At 43.5% G+C, this 20991-nt stretch overlaps 1 protein-coding gene across 8 annotated transcripts in view; it reads left to right on the top strand.

Annotated features, from left to right (window-relative positions):
• ANAPC15 (anaphase promoting complex subunit 15) overlaps nucleotides 1-20709 on the top strand; it is a 68392-nt gene extending 47683 nt beyond the window's left edge. The window contains exons 1-8 of one of the 8 annotated variants that reach the window (XM_045508793.2): nucleotides 6269-6359; nucleotides 13646-13800; nucleotides 17301-17443; nucleotides 17550-17598; nucleotides 19038-19167; nucleotides 19691-19750; nucleotides 20082-20219; nucleotides 20368-20709. In XM_045508793.2, the coding sequence (XP_045364749.1) occupies nucleotides 19048-19167; nucleotides 19691-19750; nucleotides 20082-20219; nucleotides 20368-20427 (378 nt within the window). In that variant the 5' untranslated portion in view covers nucleotides 6269-6359; nucleotides 13646-13800; nucleotides 17301-17443; nucleotides 17550-17598; nucleotides 19038-19047 and the 3' untranslated portion in view covers nucleotides 20428-20709. Of the gene's footprint in view, nucleotides 1-6268; nucleotides 6360-13645; nucleotides 13801-17300; nucleotides 17444-17549; nucleotides 17599-19037; nucleotides 19168-19690; nucleotides 19751-20052; nucleotides 20220-20367 lie in introns of those variants that run through there. The other 7 variants (XM_045508792.2, XM_074372567.1, XM_045508795.2 and 4 more) reach the window with 7 other exon arrangements.
• The last annotated feature ends 282 nt before the right edge of the window (nucleotides 20710-20991 follow it).

Below are 20991 nucleotides of genomic sequence, written 5' to 3'. Positions count from 1 at the left end.
ATTCAAGCGTAATTGAGTGATTACTATGTGTTAGGCTGTTGTAGGTTTTGGGGCTACTTCAGTGAATCAAAGTCCCTGTTCTCATGGAGCTGACATTTCTAGCAGTGGGGAGAGAGGGGAGAGAAAACCAACAGACACTTGGTGATGGTGCTCTGAAGAAAAATAAGGGAAAGGGGAGGTGATATTTGAGCAGAGACCATAGTGAAGTGAGCAATGGAGCCCAGTGGGTATGGGGTGGGGATGGTATTTTGTGCTGGTCTCAGCCTATCAAGCAGTGCTGTGATTGGACAGGCCCTTGTGATTCTTATAATTGCAAGAGACCCTTCAGCAATAACCATCAGGAAACTTTGAAAAAATAAAGGTTAGTTACTTCCAGGACCTGGAAATCACACAGCACACCTGGGCCACACAGCGAGGTCTTGGAGAGAGGGAGAGGGAGAGGGAAAAAGAGAGAGTGGGAGAGAATGCCTGTGAGCCTGGGGTTCTGCTTTTATTGGGGTCAAATGTGGGGGCCTAGGTTTTCTCGGGCTTACTCTCTATTGATGAATTTAAAACATATAGGAAGAGATAGAAACAAGTGGCCCAAACAGTCAGTTATCATATTCAGCCAACATCTCTAAAACAAAAGAGCCTCAATGTGGAGAAGCAGCCTGGCTTTTTATCTAGTGGCTGGCAACGTGTTTATTCTAGATAGCTGTCTTTGAACACGGGAGGCAGAAATCTTTATATCATCTCTGTGAAGGGGATCAAGGGACAACTCAGTAGACTTCCTGCTTGTGGTGTGGGTGACATGGTGATGGCCACAGTAAAGAAGGGTAAACCAGAGCTCAGGAAGAAGGTATATCCAGCAGTGATAATTTGACAACGAAAGTCATACCAGAGAAAGGATGGAGTGTTTCTTTATTTTGAAGATAACATGGGATCATAGTAAACAATAAGGGCAAGATGAAAGTTTCTGCCATCACAGGATAATTGCAAAGGAATGTGCAGACTTGTGGCCCAGGATTGCATCCAGCACTGGAAGCATTGCATGATTCTTTGGTATATTTCTTAAGAAAGAAAGGAAAGAAGGAAGGAAGGAAGGAAAAACTTAAAAAATTTTCCTCCTACATCCCCTCCAAAATAACCATCTTTGAAGTGGATGCATCGGCGATCAAAGCTCAAGTCAGGCACTTGTGTTTCAAAAAAAAGAAGCAAAAAAAAAAAAAAAAAACTGTCAGAGTTTACACAGATGCATCAGAATCAATGGTGAGGACATTAACTGCCTGGGTAGCTGATTCCCTAAAAGTCAGGGTAGGGTACATTGTAACCCCAAAACTGCACATTTAAATAGAGTTATAGTGGCAAACCCTATAATAATTATACAGGCAATAGTCTGAAATTCAGTCCATAACGATTGTCTCAAATTTGAAAAGTCCAGCTGTGGAAATAGATCAGTTATCTTAGGGGCCTTGGGAATGTGTTCAAAGATTTAGTAAGATTGTGGAATACTTTAACTCTTGGGCCATCTGGTATAAGTAGAGTTGAACCTGTCCTGAGTTGATTAGATTGCTCCATATATCATCAAACCAGTCTTTTAGTCCTGAGAATAGGTCAGTTCAGTTAAATAGCTGTACCCCATTTTAGGAGGTAGTGATGCAGGTGGGTTCCCCCAGTTAAGCCTTCATGGTGCTAGTGTTTGCATCAGGTATTTAATAAGAGGCATTTCTATGGAAACAAAAGAAAGAAAAACAAAGGTTAATGACTGGAGGAGATTATAATCCCAGTTTCTTGAGTGCTGCTGAAGGCAGTAGTCAAGAAGATTTCTAGATGTCATACTCCAGGCATCTTCAGATGTAGTGAGGGCAGACAATAGTAATCTGATAGATTTTCCTGGCTTGCAGTTTGAATATCTCTGGTGATTTTTCTTAGTGGTCCACACAGCAACAGTCATGAGATTATCCATACATGAGCTGTCATAGTGATCTCTCTGAAGTTTATATCAAGTTGTCCCATTTCAGCCTACATAGGTTTGGGAAAAGGGTAGTTTTTTGTTTTCAATGATTCCAAGTCAAAAGAGTGGGAGAAAAATTGAAAACATTAGTTTGGAGAGTTGTAGCTAGATATTGGAGGAAACAAGAAGAATTCAGAATCCAGTCCAGTTTAGAGGTAGAAGACAAAACCCCAAAGACAATTAATAGGACTGGAATCTGATGACCATAAGGATATACAATAGTTTTCCATTGAAATATTTTTTTCCTCTTTACAATCACCCCCATGTCTATCAGAGATAATCAAAGTAAGACTAATTTTTCTGCAAAATAAGTCTAGTCTCATTAAACTTGGCCTGATTGTTTACAAAAATGCAGCAAGAATAGTGATTGATCATATAGGCTCTTTTACATCTGCTTTGCTGGAACTTTTCATAAGGAATCTCCAGATTGAACTTTTAAATGCCTCTCAAGGCTAGGAAGCCAAGCCAAGAATTTGCCATCAGACTGCCTGCAATACCAATAGACTTGGGTGAATTTCTCTCTCTCTTTTTGAGGTTCCCCCAAATATCCTGAGGCTCCTAGGCCTGCCAGAAAGTGACCTTGTAATGGTGCTGAAACTCTGTAAGCAAGGTACCAGGATGATTTTCCAAAGCACTTTATTGGCACTATAAAGTCAACTTTAGTTCCTTAAAGCAATCTGGTCATACCTGAGTCTAGGTATGTCTCTCTCAAATATGATATTCCTGTCAAAGCCTTTATGATATGATCAACATTTTCAATTTCATCTTGTTACAAGGAGAACATATTCTTATTGCACTTCTGCAAATAACTATATTGCCATGAAAATAAGAATACTTACTGGGAATTTCCAAATTCTGGAGGTATCAGGTAAAAAGAAAAAGTAATTGTTTCATCTTTGTTCTTTACCAAACTGCTGTAAGTCATAGTTAGCTTAAGAGAAAAAGTTTCCTTAAATCTGGAAACCAAAAGATTAAAGAACCAACAATGATTCTGACAAAAGTCAAAAGACAATTATAATCATCCTCATCAGTTCTTTCAGTCCTATGTAATTAATCTTGATCTTGTAATTAATTCTTGATCTTGATCTTTTGTTAGAAGTTTTATGAATCCAGTTTTTCCTTAGAGTTCTGTAAATTCTTATCTAGTTCAGTGCTATAGCTCTGAATGTTATCAGAAACCTGTACTTATCAGAGTCATTTCCATGAATCTTCTTGAAGATGAAGCACTTTTGCAAAAGCAGCAGAGTAAAACAGTAACTGCCTGTAAATGACATGAGAATTTAAAACGCCCGTGGCTAAAGATCTGATAAGAGTTAATTATAATGCAGTTGACAATGAAATTTGGTTATTTCTGTGATACACATTTGAAGTTGATAACTGGAATTATGACTGATAACGTTACATATCAGACTTTAGGAATTTCATATAACTCCTAGAACACTTATATATTAAAAAAATTTTTTTAGTGGAAGTACTGGGGATTGAACCCAGGACCTCATGCATGCTAAGCACACTACCACTGAGCAATACCCTCCCCTCTAGAACACTTACATTAATAAAATATGTCCATTCCAGGATATCAATAAAGAAGGTTTAGCATTATTTCTTATTTGATAATATTTCCCATGTAATTTAATAAATAAACCTAATTAGTTTAATGTCTCTCTTTTTATAAGGAGAAATAACAAATTTTTTGTGATATTTCAGGAGTCCTCTGGAAAATCTTAATGTTACTTCCAGTTCAAAGAGACTTCACTTAGAATTTGATTTTGGGAAGTCTGTCCAAAATATGAAAAGGTGTTGGACACTTAACTAAATAGGACCACAGATCATTATAAAACAATACTTAATTATCTACTTAACCAAAATGGCAGAAGATTTTAAAGGCAAATATAGAAGGTTACATAGTTGTGAGCAAAAATTAATTCTTTCAGTATTAAGAAGACTCAGTTTTCTTCAGTAGTCAAAGACCTGATTAAGACAACATGAAGCACAGGAAATTATTTTGGTAAAACACAAAATCTTTGCTTTCTAGCCAGATTACTTAAAAGGTAAAGAATATCCTTTCATAAGCTTTTATCAGGAGCAGATCAATACTCCAAGATAACTTTGTCCTTTTAGCAGATGAAAGAAAATTACATACGCATATTATTGATATTAAAGTCTATTTTTAAAAAAACCTTATAATGATAATTCCATTTTAGCCAACCTGACCACACAAAGTAAAATTTTCTCTTTCTCTTCCTTCCCAACTTTCTGTGCCATTTCAGCCTTTATTTCCCTCTTTCCCATTCTGAAATAACCGGTTTTACTTTAGGAAAGAATTATTTTCTTTTCTCTTATCAAAAATGCATCTCTATACCTCACACCTTCTCTAAGTCAAAAAATATATCCTACTTTCCTTGCATGCAGAGTTGTTTACTTTCTTATTTCTAGTAGCTTTAACTACATGTATTAATTATAATTCTTAACCCTTAGAAACCTTAATTTCTAGTGAACATTAAGAAGTAAGCAATTTTGAACTATATGGTAAATCAGCATTCTTTCTATTGGCATATTTACATTTTATAATTTCCAGAAGCACATATTTTATTATAGTATAGTTTTTCAGTGGCACAGGACTAATGGAATAAAGTATCATTTCTTCTGTAAAAAGAGGTCAAAATTAGGTAAACTTAGACTTATTTAGCAATTACCATTTCAGCATTTTATATTTGGAAATGATCTAGACATTCAATGAATTCCCATCATTTAACTTAGCAAAATTCTAAGGATGTCTACTTAAAAATAGTTTCTACTTCTGGTTTTCATCCTGTTACCCTAATCTTATGTGCTGATACCAGAAAATTTTTGGATGATGTCACTGTAACCCCTCTTGGTAGCTGGCTACTTTCCTTTCCAGGGGCTGTCCTCAGAGACCTCTCCAGGACTGGGGTCTGCCTCCACTAGCGTGATGTGCACATACCTTTGGGAAAAGCCACTAGGCCTCTGGAGCATAATTCCAGAGTTCTGGCATGTTGGTGTGTGTGGCATTAGTAACACCCAAGAAGCATCCGTGGGGTTTTGTGTTTATCAAGCACCTGGGTTCTTAGGAGACATGAGCACTAGATGTTCAGGACATTTATGTTTGTCTATTAAATAAATTTTTTAGTAACATCATGCCAAGAGTTGGACCCATCATATCCTATCAGGTCAGATGACCAAGTAGTGAGTGAAGTGGTGACACAGAGACCATAAGCCTCTATGGTATTTTCCTTCTAGTGGTGCCATTGGTTTCTGATTGCAAGGCTATTTCATTGTTCTGGGTTAGGACACACAGTCTAGTGCCTTTAGCCCAGAGCCTCTCCTTGGGTGGTGACAATAGCCTTGCAATTCAACCTACCCTCCTTAGCTCTACTTGACCTTGAGGCATGGAGGACGCCTAGGCACCTTAATATTCGATTAAGGCCTTATATAATTAGTGGTCTCATCTTCTCATTAGACCATTTGGCCTTGATCACACCATTCTGGAGAGATCTTTAGGTTATTATGGCAGCTGTGACCTTTTGGGTTGGATACCACACCACCAAGAAACATGTGAAAGCACACACCAGTGCAACAGACCCCCAGCAAGGGGTGCTCCTTTTCCAGATGGTGTTACTCTCCGGGGTTGGATGGTTAGTAAGCAAGTTGCAAGTAGGAAAGGGCATTCCCCTTGGTTAATTGCAAGGGCAATCAAGCAGTCTGCCAGCTATGCCGATTGTTTTGTGCGTGTTTCAGCCTGTCAATAAACAGAGTTGTGGCTGGACTGGCCCTTACATTTCTTATTATGATTGCAAGACACCTTGCAGCAGTAAGCACCAGGAAATTTTGAAAAAATAAAGGTCTGCTTACAGGAAATTACACAGCACACCTGGGGCATAGAGCAACCAAGTGGAGAGAAGGAGAAAGAATGTGTGGGTTTGGGGTTCTGCTTTTATTGGGGTTGAGGGTGGGGACCTAGGGTTTCACAGGCTCACTCTTTATTGATGAATTTAAAACATATGAGCAGGAAATTAAAGTGTGGGAAGAGAAAAAAAAACAAATGGCCCAAATGGTCAGTTATTGAGATCAATCAATACCTCTAAAACAAAGGAGCCTCAGTTCCAGGAGGAGGCCTGGCTCTTTATCTAGCAGTTTGTTTATTCAAAATATCCTTTGTTTTAGCCACCTTGGTAATCAAAGCTTAAGTCAGGCACTTTATTATGAAAAATAAACAAAAATTGTCAGAGTTTATACTACAAGGGGGAAATGTTCCAGGCAGAAGGAACAGTAAGTCCAAAGGCCCTGAAGCAGACATGTACTCAGTGCATTCCAGGAACAAACAGCAAGGAGACCAGTGGGACTGGTAAGCAGGAAGCGGGGTGCATGGCAGGGGTGTGTGATCCAGACCAGAACCTAGAATGCTCCATTAGTCAGATTGGGTAAGGACTTGAGCTTTTACTCTGAATGCAATGGAAATTTTTTTTTCCAACTCACTGATTTAAAAACAGATTCTAGGGAGAATGGAAAGCAAGCAAAGGACATAAAGGTCTATTTTGAACAGCACAGGTTCAAGGCGACCATAACTTGAACCAGGAGTAGGTGGTGGCAGAGGAAGCGGTGAGAAGGGTGGGAATCTGGATGTAACTTGAGGGGAGCACTAATGAGATTTGCTGATGGCTTGGATATTGGGTGTGGGAGAAAAGGAGGAATTAGGATGACTGCAAGGCATTTTGGTCTGAGTGATTGGAATAGTGTGTGGCCACTTGCTGAGATGAGGATGGAGTAGGGCTGGAGGGGGCTGGGCAAAAAAGAATTTTGTATTTGAGGGAAGTAGTGGATTCATGAGATACTTAGTATGTAGAATCTCTAGGGCCTGGGGACTTTTGGGGTGTGGGGAGAGGCAAAGAGATCAGGGACAAAAATGACTGTCAGGTTGCTGGTTTATGGACTGGGGAGATGTTGCACCATTTTCTGAGACTAAGATGGGGGAGGCACTGGCTGGTCCTGCGGCAGGAAAGCTGGGTAGCAGCTGCTGGAAGTGATGCTGATTCCAGTCTACAGTCTTCCCCCACTTCCTCCTTGCTTGCTCCTTCTCTGGGAATCTGTTCAAATGTCTGCTTACTAATGAAGCTTTTCCTGACCACCTCCTCTTGAAGGTGGTGTCACCACCCTGTGTGCTCCATTGCCTTCCTTGGCTTTATTCTTTTTCACCATGTTTATCATCATCTGATATTACTGCCTGTTTACATGATTGTTCCCACCTCTTCAAAGTGAAAGTCATGAGAGCAAGGATTTGTGTCCATTTTGTTCCCAACTTAGAACAGTGCCAGGTGTATAGTGAGTCTCAGGAAATATTTGTGTTCTGAATGAATGGTGAATGTCGAGGAGGGGCCGGAATGATCTCTAGGGGCTCCTCTCATTTTGATTTATTTGAGACTGCCCCTAGTTTGGATGCAATGAATCTTGGTGAAACTGCCCTGGTTCCAAAGGTTGAGGACAGAAGGGACAATGGCAGAAGAGAGCAGGGAGCTGGAGTGAGGCAGAAGTGTTAGAGCCTCAATTTCCCCACCCGTAAAATAGAGAGAAATGTAAAATGATGTATGACTTCCCCAAGGGGCTATGAGTGAGGATTGGATATGGGAGAGTGGGAGAAAGATTTGGATCAAGATTCCTGGAGTGCAGGGTTGGGGGTGCAGGTAAAGATAGTCGAGACAGTACATATTTGCTATTCAGTAATAAAGGGTGTTTTCTGTGAAAGATTGGTTGTCACTGGGGTGGGAGGAGGTTGGCCTGCCTGGAAAAGCCCAGGAAATGGAAGGAAAGGGCAGAGCAGGGGTTGGGGACAGTTAGGTCCTGGGGCTGTGACTACCTGTGACAAGATTGGGTGAGTTTGGGAGCTGGAGTGGTCAGGAACTAACTCCCTGGTCTCTACTCAACGTTCCTGGCTCCATGAGAACACTCCACCAGGAGAGGCTGCAGGGAGTGCAGGGCAGGACGGAGGCTGTTATTTTCTGGAAGAGAAGATTGAAGCCTAGGTGGGAAAAGGATGGTACCTGTGCCCATGTCCTAATCCAGAATCTGTGAATGTTACTTTGTATGGCAAAAGGGACTTTGCTGATGTGATGAAGGTACAGATCTTGAGATAAAGAGATTATCCTGGACGATCTGGATGGGCCAATATAATCACAAGGGTCCTTATAAGAGAGAGGCTGGAGATGAGAGAATGAAGTAGAAGATACAAAGGTGGAAGTTAGAGGTTAGAGTGATACAAGAAAGGTGCCACCAGCACAAACATGCAGGTGGTCTTGGGGAGCTGGAAAAGGCAAGGAAGTGGAGCTTTTCTGAAGCTTCCAGGAGGAATACAGTCCTACTGAAACCTTGATTTTAGACTTCTGATTTCCAAAACTGTAAGAGAATAAATCCATGTTGTTTTAAGCTACAAGATTTGTGGTAGTTTGTTATAGCAGCCATAAGAAACTAATGCAGACTCAGGGTCACCTCGGGGGTTGGATGGACTTGGAGCTGGACTAGAATCCTGTTAGTCCAGCTCTCTCAGATGGAGTCTCCTCACTCCCTCTATGTTTCAGCCAAGGCCTCCAGGTCACTGTGCAGCTCCCTGGGCAGTAACTAGAGCCTCATCACATGTATTATTTCATTTGACCCTGACAAGAGCCCTGTGGGGAAGACAGTCCCCTTATATGTAGGGAAACTGAGGTTCAGAGGTGAAGTGACTAGGCCAAGGTCAGAACACACAATAAGAAATCAATGTACTAGATCCAAGACCCAAGTCCTCTGCCCTTCCCTGAAGACTACAGGTGTGGCATATGTCCAGTATATTTTGGTCTATCATTCATTTATTCATTCAGCAAATATTTATTGAACATCAGGTGATGCCTGGGCACTGTGCTCAGTGTTGAGGATCCATTGGTGAACACTCATGACGTCCAGAAACTAGGAAGAGAGACACAATTTAAACAAATAATCATACAATTAAATATATAACTAAAATTAAGTGATATTTGCACAACCACATTCATAGCAGCATTATCCACAATAGCCAAAAGGTGAAAGCACACCAAGTGTCCCTCAATGGTTGAATGGATAGATAAAATGCAATTTACACAAACAATGGAAAATCACTCAACTATAAAAAGGAAGTAAATTCTGACACATGTTACAATATGAATGCAACTTAAAGACATGCTAAGTGGAATAAGAGTCACAAAAGGACACATACTGTATGATTCCACTTATATGAGGTACCTAAAGTGGTCAGATTCATAGAGACAGAAAGTAAAATGGTGGTTGCAGAGGCTGGGGGGGTGGGGAGCTGGGGGATTTTTTTTTTTAATTGAAGTGCAGTCAGTTACAATGTGTCAATTTCTGGTGTACAGCACAATGTCCCAGTCATGCATATACATATATATATCCGCTTTCATATTCTTTTTCATTAAAGGTTATTATAATATATTGAATATAGCTCCCTGTGCTATACAGAAGAAACTTTTTAAAAAATCTATTTTTATATATAGTAGCTAACACTTGCAAATTTCAAACAGGGGGAATTATTATTTAATGGGTGCAGAATTCCAGTTTGGGAAGATGAAGAAGTTCTAGAGGTAGATGGTGGTGATGGTTCCATATCAATGTGAATGTACTTAAATGCCACTGAATTATAGACAAAAATGGTTAAAATGGCAAATTTTATGTTATGTATATTTTACCATAAAAATATATATATATATGTGTGTGTGTGTGTGTGTGTGTGTATACATTAGGCAACGTGCTGTAGGAGGAGATGTCTGGGAAGTGTGTAAGAAGAACTAACCTGACCTAGGCCTGGTGGGAGGGCCTCTCTGAGACTAACAGAAGGAAGGAGCTGGCCCACTGGAGAAAGGGTACAGCGTTCCAGGCAGATGGAAGCATTGTGCAAAGGTCCTGAGGCAGGAAGTGTTTTTGTGGCTCTGAAGAACAGCAAAGCTATTGGGATGTGATTGGGGTGCAGAAAGCAAGGGGGAGGTTGGCTCCAGGTGAAAGTGAACAGAAAGTCAGGGCCAGATCTTGTTTGGCAAGGATTTAAGCTCACAGTGTAATAGCAGTGGGCAGCCAGGCAAAGGTTTCTGAACCTATGTGAGGTTCAGAGTGGGTACAAGAAGCTAGTTGGTTACTGCAGTGGCCTGAGTTACATGGGGGTGACAGGACTAGAGTGCTGCATAGAGATGGAGGCAAGTGATGTGGCAGATGTTGTTACTGAGTCCAAGCTCATACTGCTCACTACACAGCAGGCCAATAAATCGAAAGATGAGTAAATTGAGTTACTGGGGCAAGGTGACTTTATTCAGAAAGCCAGCAGATCGAGAAGATGGTGGACTGGTGTCTCCTGAAAACCATTTTACCCGAGTTAGAATTCAGGCTACTTTTATACTAAAAGGGAGGGGGTGTAGTTGGCTGTTGCAAACTTCTTGGTGTCAGAATCTTTTGTTCTTGTAGCTGTCCATGTAGGTCAGGTCATGATGTTCCTGTAAACTTCCAACAAGACAAATGTTGGGGGAAGGGACAGCTCAAGTGGTAGAGCACATGCTTAGCATATACAGGGTCCTGGGTTCAATCCCCAGTACCTACTCTAAAAATAAATATATAAGTAAACCTAATTACTGCCCCCCCAAAGGACAAGTGTTATTCTCTGTTCTGCAACTTTTTATCTCTATATAAATGGAAAAGTGTTATGTCTTTAAATGTCAGAGCCTTGAGAATGGGCTATCTTGTATATTTTGGACATAGGCAATATTCTTAACTTGTAGCAAAAGGAATAGAATATAAAGGCCTTAAAGGAAAAGAAACAGATCCAATATGGAGTCAGATTTTTTTCCTCTGTATTATAGTGGGAGCAAGAGAGAGATGTCAGGGAACCAGGGTCTCTGAGTTTCCAGCAGCTGCAGAAAGGTGGCTGGTTGCTTCCCACTGAGTCCATTCTCCAAAATGGTGTCTGCTTAACAGATTTTTTAAAAAATTAATTTATTCTAAAAATTGTGGTAACATATGCATAATATAAAACTTACCATTTTTAAGTGTACAGTTCAGTGAACAATCACCACCATCCACTTCCAGAACTTTTTTTTATCTTCCCAAACTAGAACTCTGCACCTGTTAAACACAGCTCCTACTACCCATTCCCTGCCAGCCCCTGCAACCACCATTCTGCATTCTGTCCATGAACTGGCCTTCTCAGTTCTCAGTATAGGTACCTCATATAAGTGAGACCATACAGTCTTTGTCCTTCTGTGACTGGCTTATTTCACTTAGTGTGATGTCCTCAAGGTTCATTCGTGTTGTGTTCTAGACTGTTTCTAAGGTAAAACCTTTTTTAAAAGTTGGTATAAAGGTTGGTAAAACTATGATGTAAAGACTGAAAGAGTAGAGTGAAGGCAAAGCTATGATAAATTTGGTCAGAGGGTGAGGGCTTTGCTCTATGCCTTCTCACAACAAACAAGGAGCAGACTTTAGGACTGCACTCACCCCCACAGCACACCCCTGAAGGCTCATTGCTCTTCAGCCTCCAAAGAGAGCCTGAGGACCTCTCTGGGTCTCCCTGCCTAGGTCTGTCTGAGGGTGTATGACAGTGTGATCTGGCATCTCTCTCGGCATGAAGATGTAGGCATTTGCCTGTGTACTAGTTTTCTATTGGTGCCACAACAAATTACCACACATTTCTTGGCTTAAAATGTTACTGAGTCCAAACTCATTCTGCTCACCACCCGACAGGCCAATAAATCAGGAGACAAGGTGTTGGGGCAAGGACCTTATTTGGAAAGCCAGCAGGCTGAGATGATGGCAGACTAATGTCCTGGAGAACCATCTTCCTCAAGTGAGAATCTAGGCTCCTTTTATACTAAAAAGGGGAGGGGTTGTGGTTGGTTGTTACAAATTTCTTGGTGTCAGAATCCTTTGTTCTTGCAGCTGTCCAAGTGGTCAGGTCAAGATGTCCCTGTAAACCTCCAACAAGACAAATGTTATTTTCTTTTCTGCAACTTTTTATCTTCATATGAATGGGAAAGTGTTGTACTCTTAAAGGTCAGAGCCTTGAGAATGGACTGTCCTGTATATTTCAGGTTATAGGCAACATCCTTTTACAAAAGGTACAGAACTAGCATGACTAAGCATGGGAAACTGAGCATGGGGTTAGAGCTAAAGGAATAGATCTAATATGGAATCAGATTTGTTCTTCCCTACTACTGTTGCAGCAAAGTGTGTTACAGCTCAGTGTTACAGCTCAGTGTTATAGCTCAGTTGTGATAGCAACCTGGATCTGGGCAAGAGACCAAGCAGCACTCGGAGGGTTGGAGAACTCAGGTTTATTATGCCAGCAGGCCCAGAGGAGTTAACGCTCCAAGCTCTGGACCCCGTCTGTAGGTTTACACAGGCTTTTATAGGATACCAGTTTAGACTTTGCAACATTTTGCAACATCATGTGCAAATAAGGTATAACAAAAGTGACTAATTAGGAACAAGCTTTGTAGAAATGGACCAATCAGGAGTGAGGAAAATGGACCAATCAGGAGTAAGAGAAATGGACCAATCAGGAGTTAGCTCAGGGAACCAATAGAATCTTAGGGGTAAGTTCTGCTTTCCTAGAAGTAAGCTGTTTCAGAGTTTAAAAAGTGAAATAATGCCGCTGGGCCAGGGAACCGAATGGTGCTGGCAGGAGGGTAGTGGCCCTGCCTGGGGGTCTTGCCATCTTTTTCATGGGGCTTCCCATCTCACTACAAAACAGCACACATGTATTATCTTACAGTTGTATAAGTTAAAGTCCAACATGGGTCTCACTGGGCTACCATCAGGATGTCAGCAGGGCTATATTCCTTTCTGGAGGCTCTAGACCGAAGATCAGTTTCCTTGCCTTTTCCAGCTTCTAGAGCTGCCTGCATTCCTTGGCTCATGGTGCCTTCCTCTGTCTTCAAAGTCAGCAGTGTGGCATCTCCCTGACTCTTCTTCCTTCCTCACATTGTTCTTTTTTTCTGACCAAAGCTGGGAAAGATTCTCCCATTTTAAGGACTCATATAAATAGATTGGGTCCACCTGAATAATCTGGGCTACACTCCCCATTCAAAGGTCCTTAATCTTAATCACATCTGCAAAGTCCCTTTTACCATATAAGATAACATGTTTACAGGTTCTGGGACTAGGACATGGATATATTTGGGGGGCCTTTATTCTACCTAGCACCCCTGTGTGTGCTGGGAATGTGTGATGGTGACTGTATGTGCATGCCTATGTAGTTTGTGTCCCCTCAGCCTTTGCCTCCAACACAAGGGGTTTCTCTTCCCACCTTTTGTTTGTTTTTAGTTTGTTCAGAATGAGGAAGCCTTTGCTTTGGTAAGCAAATATGTGCAAACCCCCATGCAAATAGGGGCCTGGCTGGAGGACCCCTCCTAGGGCTGGCTTTTTAGGGACTTGGAAGAGATTCCATGGAGATCACTTCTAACTCATGCATCCATCCTAAACTCAGAATCAAGCCCAGGAGAGGCCCCAATGACAGTTTCCTAACTAGAAAATAAATGAGGAGTTGAGTTGAAATGGCCTTGTGACATACAAGGCCCATAAAGTAGAAACAAAATGATAAACCAAGAACACAAAGATTTTTTTTTTCAGAGTATCACGGAAACCGCAGATAGGGAAACAACTTGCTGACATCAGGAAGGCAGGTGCATCGAGGGACTAGAATGACTGACAGTGAACTTTAAATCCACCACATGTTACATATGGACCTGCCCTGTGGTCTCCAGCAAGTCAGCAATAGAGCCACGGTAAGACCTGGAATGCCTGGTTCCCATCCCATCCACTCCATCTCCAGGCCACCAAAGCCCTACCCAATCTGAGTCCCCGTAACATTCTTTCTCATCTCTCTATCCCCAGACAGCTAGTTCTGCCCAAAAGGATTCTCATTGTTCTCCGAATACATCATCTGCTTTTAACTCTATGCCCTTGCATGCCATATGCCTTTTTCTGCATCACCTTCTCCCATTTATCTAACGGGTTAACTCCTACTCATCTCTCAAGGCCCATTCAAATGTTTCCTTCCCTGGAACAAAGACTAAATTCAGTTTATACAGAACCTATACGTCTTCCCTTCCTCTGTGCTCTCATAACACTCTCTATATGCAGTGATTTTAACATTTATTACCCTCTTCTATAATTGTATATAATTGTCTTAGTCTTCACTAGGCTATATTTTTTTCTAGGACAGGAATTATTCCTGCTTCATCTCTCTGTCCCCAGGGCCTATTAAGTGTCTGGCACTTGGGTGGCACTCAATAAGTTTTGACCAAATGGTAGAACAAATGAAGGAATATGAGGAAATTTCTTAACCTGTCAGAGTCTTAGTTTATTATCCTTGAAATGAAACAAAAAAAGTCAAACACTTGGCAAGGGTAAATGATGGATAATGAATGTAAAGCAGATGGCACCTTCACTGACCCAGTTGCCTGAGCCAAAAATAGGGAATCACCCCAAATTTCCACATCTTCCTCTCCCTTTTCCCCCTCCCCCCAGTCGCCATGACTTGTTGAACCTGGCTGAGGATGTAGGTCAGAAACTGTAGGTTAGTGGCCAGAGCTGTCAGGAAGGATGGAGGCAAAGGGTGGCTCCTGAGTGAAATGATATGTAATGAAAAAAAGAAGGGGGAGAGAGTAACAGGGATGCAGCCCACAGGAGGAACAGATAAGAGATCTAGGAGATGGAGTGGTCAAGCTGGGTCCTGAGGATATAGAAACCACTCAGTCTGTGCCCTCAAGGAGCTCATGGTCGACTGAGGAAACAAATAGAAACAATTTTATACAGACCTCCACTGTAGTGCAGCACTATCTCCTTCCTGATACCCCTTCTTTACTTGGTTTCCAGGATATCACCCAACTTCCCTGGCTTTCTCCTTACCTTTTTGCCTTCCTCCTCAGTCTAGTTTGCTGCTTCTGGTTTCTTCAGATTCTGAATTTTGAAGGAAACAATTTTCCATCTACACTCACTCCTTTGGGGATCTCATCCAGTCTCATGGCTTTAAACACCACCTCTGTGCTGATGACTCCCAAATTGGTATTTCCAGTCTTGATCTCTCCCTTGACCTTCAAACCTATATGGCCTGCTGCCCCCTCAACATGCCAACTCTAATGGACATCTCAAACTTAAAGGGTGTCTAATGGATACCCCAGAATGAACTCCAGAAAGTTCCTCCCAAACCAGCACCTCCCTTGTCTTTCCAACTGATCTCCCACTTCGGCCATTGTCCCCACTGAATCTGTTCTTCACAAAACAGCCAGAGTAACTCTCTTAAAATGTAAATCAAATTGTGTGGATACTCTGCTCAAAACCCTTCACAGGATCCTCAACATGGGGTGAAAGCCATAGTCCTTATTGAGTTCTGACCACCTGTACTATCTGGCCCTAGTCTGTCCTCATCTCCTCCCATTCTCCCCATAGAACATTATGCTTCAGCCATTCTAGGCCCTTTGCACTTGCTCTTTCCTTGATGTTCTTACCTAAATATCAGAATAGGGCTCCCTTTCTTTTTTTCTTCAGATCTTTTACTCAAAAGTCACCTTCCCAGTAAGGTCTTCCTTGGCTCCCCCTAACTAAAATAAAACATCTCCCCTGCCAACATTTTATTTCCACTTCTCTGATTTATTTATTCTCTTTAGAATTTACTGCAATCTTAAAACTATACATTTTATTTACCTATCTTTATCTCTCATTAAAATGGAATCACCACAAGGAGAGAGGTTTTTTGTTTTTTGTTTTTTTCGGTTTTGTTTGTTTACTGTTGAATATCCTCTACTTATAATAGTGGCAGGCCTATAGTAAGGTACTAAATGGGTATTATGTTGTAGGACACACAGCAGATCAGTGCACAGGCAGTAAAAGAATTTACCAAAGACCACAAGGAGTTAAGAACAAAGGTAAAGTTTAATAGATACGCTGCTACAGGCAACAGCAGGCCACACAGATGAGAGGTGCCTGTGTGAGGATTGAGGGTGAACATGCAGGGTCTTTTATTGGGGGGAAGGAGCTGTGAACACAAGGCTGCATGATCAATTCATGCACAAGCACCTGATTGGTTATAAGATCTGTTGGGGGCTACTCTGAGTAATGGGATTTATGGCTCTGCTAATGGAGGATGTGAGGCCTATCCACCTAGGGCATTTGAGATTAGCCATTTTCTGGGGTGGTTAATTTTGTTATGGTAAACACACATTGAGGGAAGATGTTTTTATCTTTAAAGAAATGCAGGTATATGGAGAGAGTGGGGAGTGGGGTTTAAAGGTGCCAGTCTGCTTCAGTCACATGGAGAGCCCTGGAGCAGGGTGGACAGGGTCTTATGATTTTAGAGCAGCTTCAGAGAGTGCCATCTAGCTCCACATTTTGGTTGAATGAATGAATGAAAAGGGTGGACATTTCCAAGAGGCAAATTTTACTAATTAAAAATTTTGTAACAATCAAGAACAGCTTGGCAACATTTACAGTCAATATGCACAGTACACTACCTCTTAAACATGTTACTTCATCAGCCCAGGATAGGAGGAAGGCTGGGCAGAGATTATGATACTGGTTGAAAAGGAAACTGAGTCTTATGCAGAAAAGGGATTTATTAAAGGTCACACATCTATTCGGGGCAGGATTGGAACTGTGGGTGACTGCTGGCCCTGAAAGAGGCTGGTGGTTGATGGCGCGTAATGGAGGTTGGGTTGAAGGACTCCCGTTGCCAGAAAATCATAAGGATCTCTGAAGGAGAGGCTGAGTCAGAGGTTACTGGAACAGAGGCATCAACAAAGGAGTGGGAGAGATACGAGGAGGCTGACTACTAAGGAGATTTGGCCCAGGCCTGGAGAGGGCAGCTGAATTCCCCAGCAGCAGAATGCAGCGCCCGAAACTGAGTGATGAATCACTCAAGCCCTTAAAAAATGTCGAATGCAGAACTGGACAATCTTAAGAGACTAGCGAGTCCATTACAGGTCTGTAGAGTCTGGCTTCCCCTCTGGACTGTTAAGTCTTTGCGGGGTAGTGGCCATGTTCCTAGATTTAATCCCAGCTTCTACCAGGGCCTGGAATATGAAATATGGTAGGGACTCAAATTTGTTGAAGGCATACGTAAATCCATATATGCTTCCAAACGGGAAACTGAGAGCGAGAGAGGACAGACAAGAGGGGCATTCAAAATCACCCAGCGATTCTAGGGTAGAAGTAGCCTAATTTTCCCGGGACACAGCAGGACAAACAGTTCTAGTACTGAAGCTGGCTAACCCCGAATATTTTGCAGGAGGGATTGCCAAGCAACTACTGCCTGGAGACAGAGAGGCGGGGCCGTTGGGGCGGGGCCAGGCTGGAGCGGCCGATTGGCTGAGACTCAAGGCGGGGCCAATAGAGCACGCGCGCCAAATATCCACCTAACACGTGACAAACGTATGTAACGTCACATCCGGTCTGGTGGGCGGGAGTGGAAAACAATAGAAAACCAAAGACGCATGCGTTTAGTGTGTTCCGGATTCTGGTGGGTTCTTCCGCTCAGGCAGAGGGAAGTGCTTCCGGGTCGCCGCCGGCTACAGCATCCCGGCGTGGTAAGTACAGAAGCAAAGCCTCGGCTGTTGTCCCCTTGCCCGTTCCTTCCTCCCCTCCCTAAAGAAACCCTGTTCCCCTGACCCACCTCCTCAGGAGCTCCCTGTTCAGACTCCCTTTAACATTAAAGAGCTCCAGCTCATTGGCCGCTTCCTCAAGACTAAGCCCCACCCCGTCACACAAGATCCGTCACTCATTGGTGTCTCTTCCTGTCACCCTACATTCCTTCCAGTTAATTGGCCTTACTCTAGCCCCGCTCCTTTAGCGATTAGCAGCCTTATAAGGGCAAATGCCTGCCCGAATCCCGCCCCTGTCTTCTTCCGGTTGGTCAATTCCAAGGTTATTATCATAATAAGCAAAAAAAGGGAGGTGGCTTTGCGGCAAGGAATTGGGCTTTCAGAGCCTTGTTCTCTGGCCCCTCAGTACTTCTGGGACGTTAGGGCGGGTGTTGCTATTCCTATTAAACGGGCCGGGAAGCTGAGGTTCACGGAAGGGCAGCGGCTGGCCCTGAATCGGTCCAAGTTAGGGCAAAAGTAGAACTAGACCTAGATCCCTTTCTGCTCATTTCTGGTGTCCCGCCTTGGGTCTGGTTCCCTCGGGAGTTCTATGCCCCAACTCAACTATGTGACCTAGAGCCCATCGTTGCCTGTCGCCTGGGCCTCAGTTTTCCTATGGGTTGAAAGGTTTTAACTCACATTGTCTGGGACCTTACTGCTCAGCCCCCTGAGCTGCTTAATCCAAGCTGAAGTTACTTGTTCTCTCGCATATTAGTTCGTCCATTCAGTTTTTCCATCTACTTATTTATCCATTTATTCATGCCTTTAGACTGTCTTACTGAGCTACTGTTGTACTTGTTAACACCTCCGAGCGCGCCCTAACCCATCATGGCCCCTACACCCCCTCACAATTTGTAGTTCATTAGAAAGGTGGTTAGTGTACTAAATTTCTGACACTGGTTGGGCATGCTGTGGAGCATCATAGACAAGCAAAAAGTAGGTCTCATGTTTGGAGGAGGTAGATAAGAGTTTCAGCAGAGCCCTGCCATCTTTAATTTTGTGGAATTTTATGCCAGTCTGCATTCTGGATTCCTCTCTCTACATTTGGCTTCCATTTTCTTCGCTCCTTGACGAGCTTACAAACAGCTTTACTTATTCATAAAGTAAATTACTTATCAGAATAAAAGTGAAGTGGTGTAATTGTTATTATCCCCCATTTTACAGATGAGGAAACTGAGGCTCAGAGAGGTTAAATGATTTGGCCAAGGTCAAACAGCTAGTAAGTGGTGGAGCCAGGACTCAAACTCAGGTCTATCTGTTTCCCACAGGGAAGAGCTGCTTCCCCACTACCTTCCACTCCACCCCATCCCCAGACCAAACTGTAACCAAATAAAACCAAAACCAAACACTTCTAAGACCTGAATTCACTTGACCCTTTCCCTCAGTCTAGAAGCCATGTCCACCTTGTTCCCCTCACTCTTCCCCCGTGTGACTGAGACACTGTGGTTTAATCTGGATCGACCCTGTGTGGAGGAGACAGAACTGCAGCAGCAAGAACAGCAGCATCAGGCCTGGGTGAGTGAGGAAGCAGTACTATGATGGAGCTTCAGTCAAGTGCCACCTCATCACTGGCCATGACCCCACCTTACTCTGGAGACCTGCACTGGGAAGAATCAGGCTGGGAGCTGGGGGCTTAGGTTCTCACCTTTGTGTTATCCTAATTTGCTAGGGGACCATGGGACCTCTAGGCCAGATTGGAGCTGAGGCTCTTTACCCTAAAGCATAGGAAATAATAATTTTGACTGTTTATTGAGGACCTAGCAGATACCATGTTCTGGGCTGATAGTCTCTCACTTCATCCTCACCATAATCTTATGAGGAAACCAAGGCCCAGAAAGTTTATAAGTTTATGTAATTGGATCAAGTTCATAAGCCAGTGGTAGATAACAAGAGAGAAAGGGATTGAATTTTCCTGAGAACTGGGAGGAAGCTTCTCCTCCACACTTGTGGGTTTTCTTGGGGGCAGGATGAGCCAGTCCATTGCCCCTGACCTGCCTCCCTTAGGCCCTGCCCTTGCTCTCCTCCCTCTTTGGCACAGCTCCAGAGCATCGCAGAGAAGGACAACAATCTGGTACCTATTGGCAAGCCAGCCTCAGAGGTGAGTGGCTCCAGCTGGTGGGGCTAGGTGGAGCTAGGTGGGTCCCAGGTGGACTAGGGCTGTGCTCTAATTCTGAAGGTCTAGCCTCTGACTCTAGAGCAGTCATGGTTCCTCAGCTCTGGGTAGAAGCCAGAAAGGGGAAGCAGAGGGGGTGGGCACTAGGCTCAGCACTAAGGTCCAGGTGGTGTGCACCACCCTGCTAGACTCCAGTGGGACAGGTTTGGGGAGTGGGGCTCATTCGTTGCTCCCAGGGAGAGGCTCCAGGTGGGCCAATCCTGGAACTGGTCCAGGCCTACTTGTAGAACCTACAGGCTCTTCCCTGCCTCACCAGCACTATGATGATGAGGAAGAGGAAGATGAAGATGATGACGAAGATAGTGAAGAGGACTCAGAGGATGATGAGGACATGCAGGACATGGATGAGATGAATGACTACAATGAGTCACCTGATGATGGAGAGGTCAATGAGGTAGGTAGGCATGTTGGGGAGGGCCTCTGCTCCTGGGCCCCTGCCCCTGCCCTAACTGGCAGCCAACGGATATAGAAACCCTGGATCAAACCAGGGGCAGGATCTGGGGCTGGTTGGGTGGTTGAGGCCCTTCCCCACCCACACCCAGCCTCCTCTCCAGGTGGACATGGAGGGCAATGAACAGGATCAGGATCAGTGGATGATCTAGGTAGACAAGGCAGGGTGGTCTCCAGGAGATTCCAGGCCAGCCCGGCCTACCCTGGACCCCTGAAGAACCAGCTGATCACCCTCCAGTGCCTGAAAGCTCACCCTTGAGCACTCATCAGCTGCTGCCAGGACCTGGTCTCCAAGGCCCCTCCCACGCCATCAGTCTGCCCTTGAATCCTCAGGGCCTGAGCCCACTCCATCTTTCTGGCCAGCACCTCACCCCTTGACTTCCATATCTAATCTCTTTTTAATTCTCTTTAATAAAGACACAGGACTGATTTTCCCCCCATGTCTATTCCCTGTTTCTTGGTGGAACCCAGGGGAGTCCAGCATCTTCTTTTGAGCTTTAGGGAGAGGGTACTCAAGGGACTCAGGCAAATCTACCTGGTCATATGCACTGGGACTAGGGAAGGCCAGGGTGGGCCTGACCCTGTATCCAGGCTCCACTGCCATTTCCTCTGGCCCAGCTTGCCCCCAGCCATTCCTGCAGGACCTCTAACCCGGTGTTTACTGTTCCTTTGATCCCACCAGGAATGGCCTGGGCAGGGGGGCGGGGAGGGACTTT

Source organism: Camelus bactrianus, chromosome 10, assembly GCF_048773025.1.
Source record: "Camelus bactrianus isolate YW-2024 breed Bactrian camel chromosome 10, ASM4877302v1, whole genome shotgun sequence".
Taxonomy (NCBI): Eukaryota; Metazoa; Chordata; class Mammalia; order Artiodactyla; family Camelidae; genus Camelus; species Camelus bactrianus.
The sequence above is the reverse complement of the archived record's forward strand: the minus strand, read 5'-3'. Positions and strand labels throughout refer to the sequence as shown.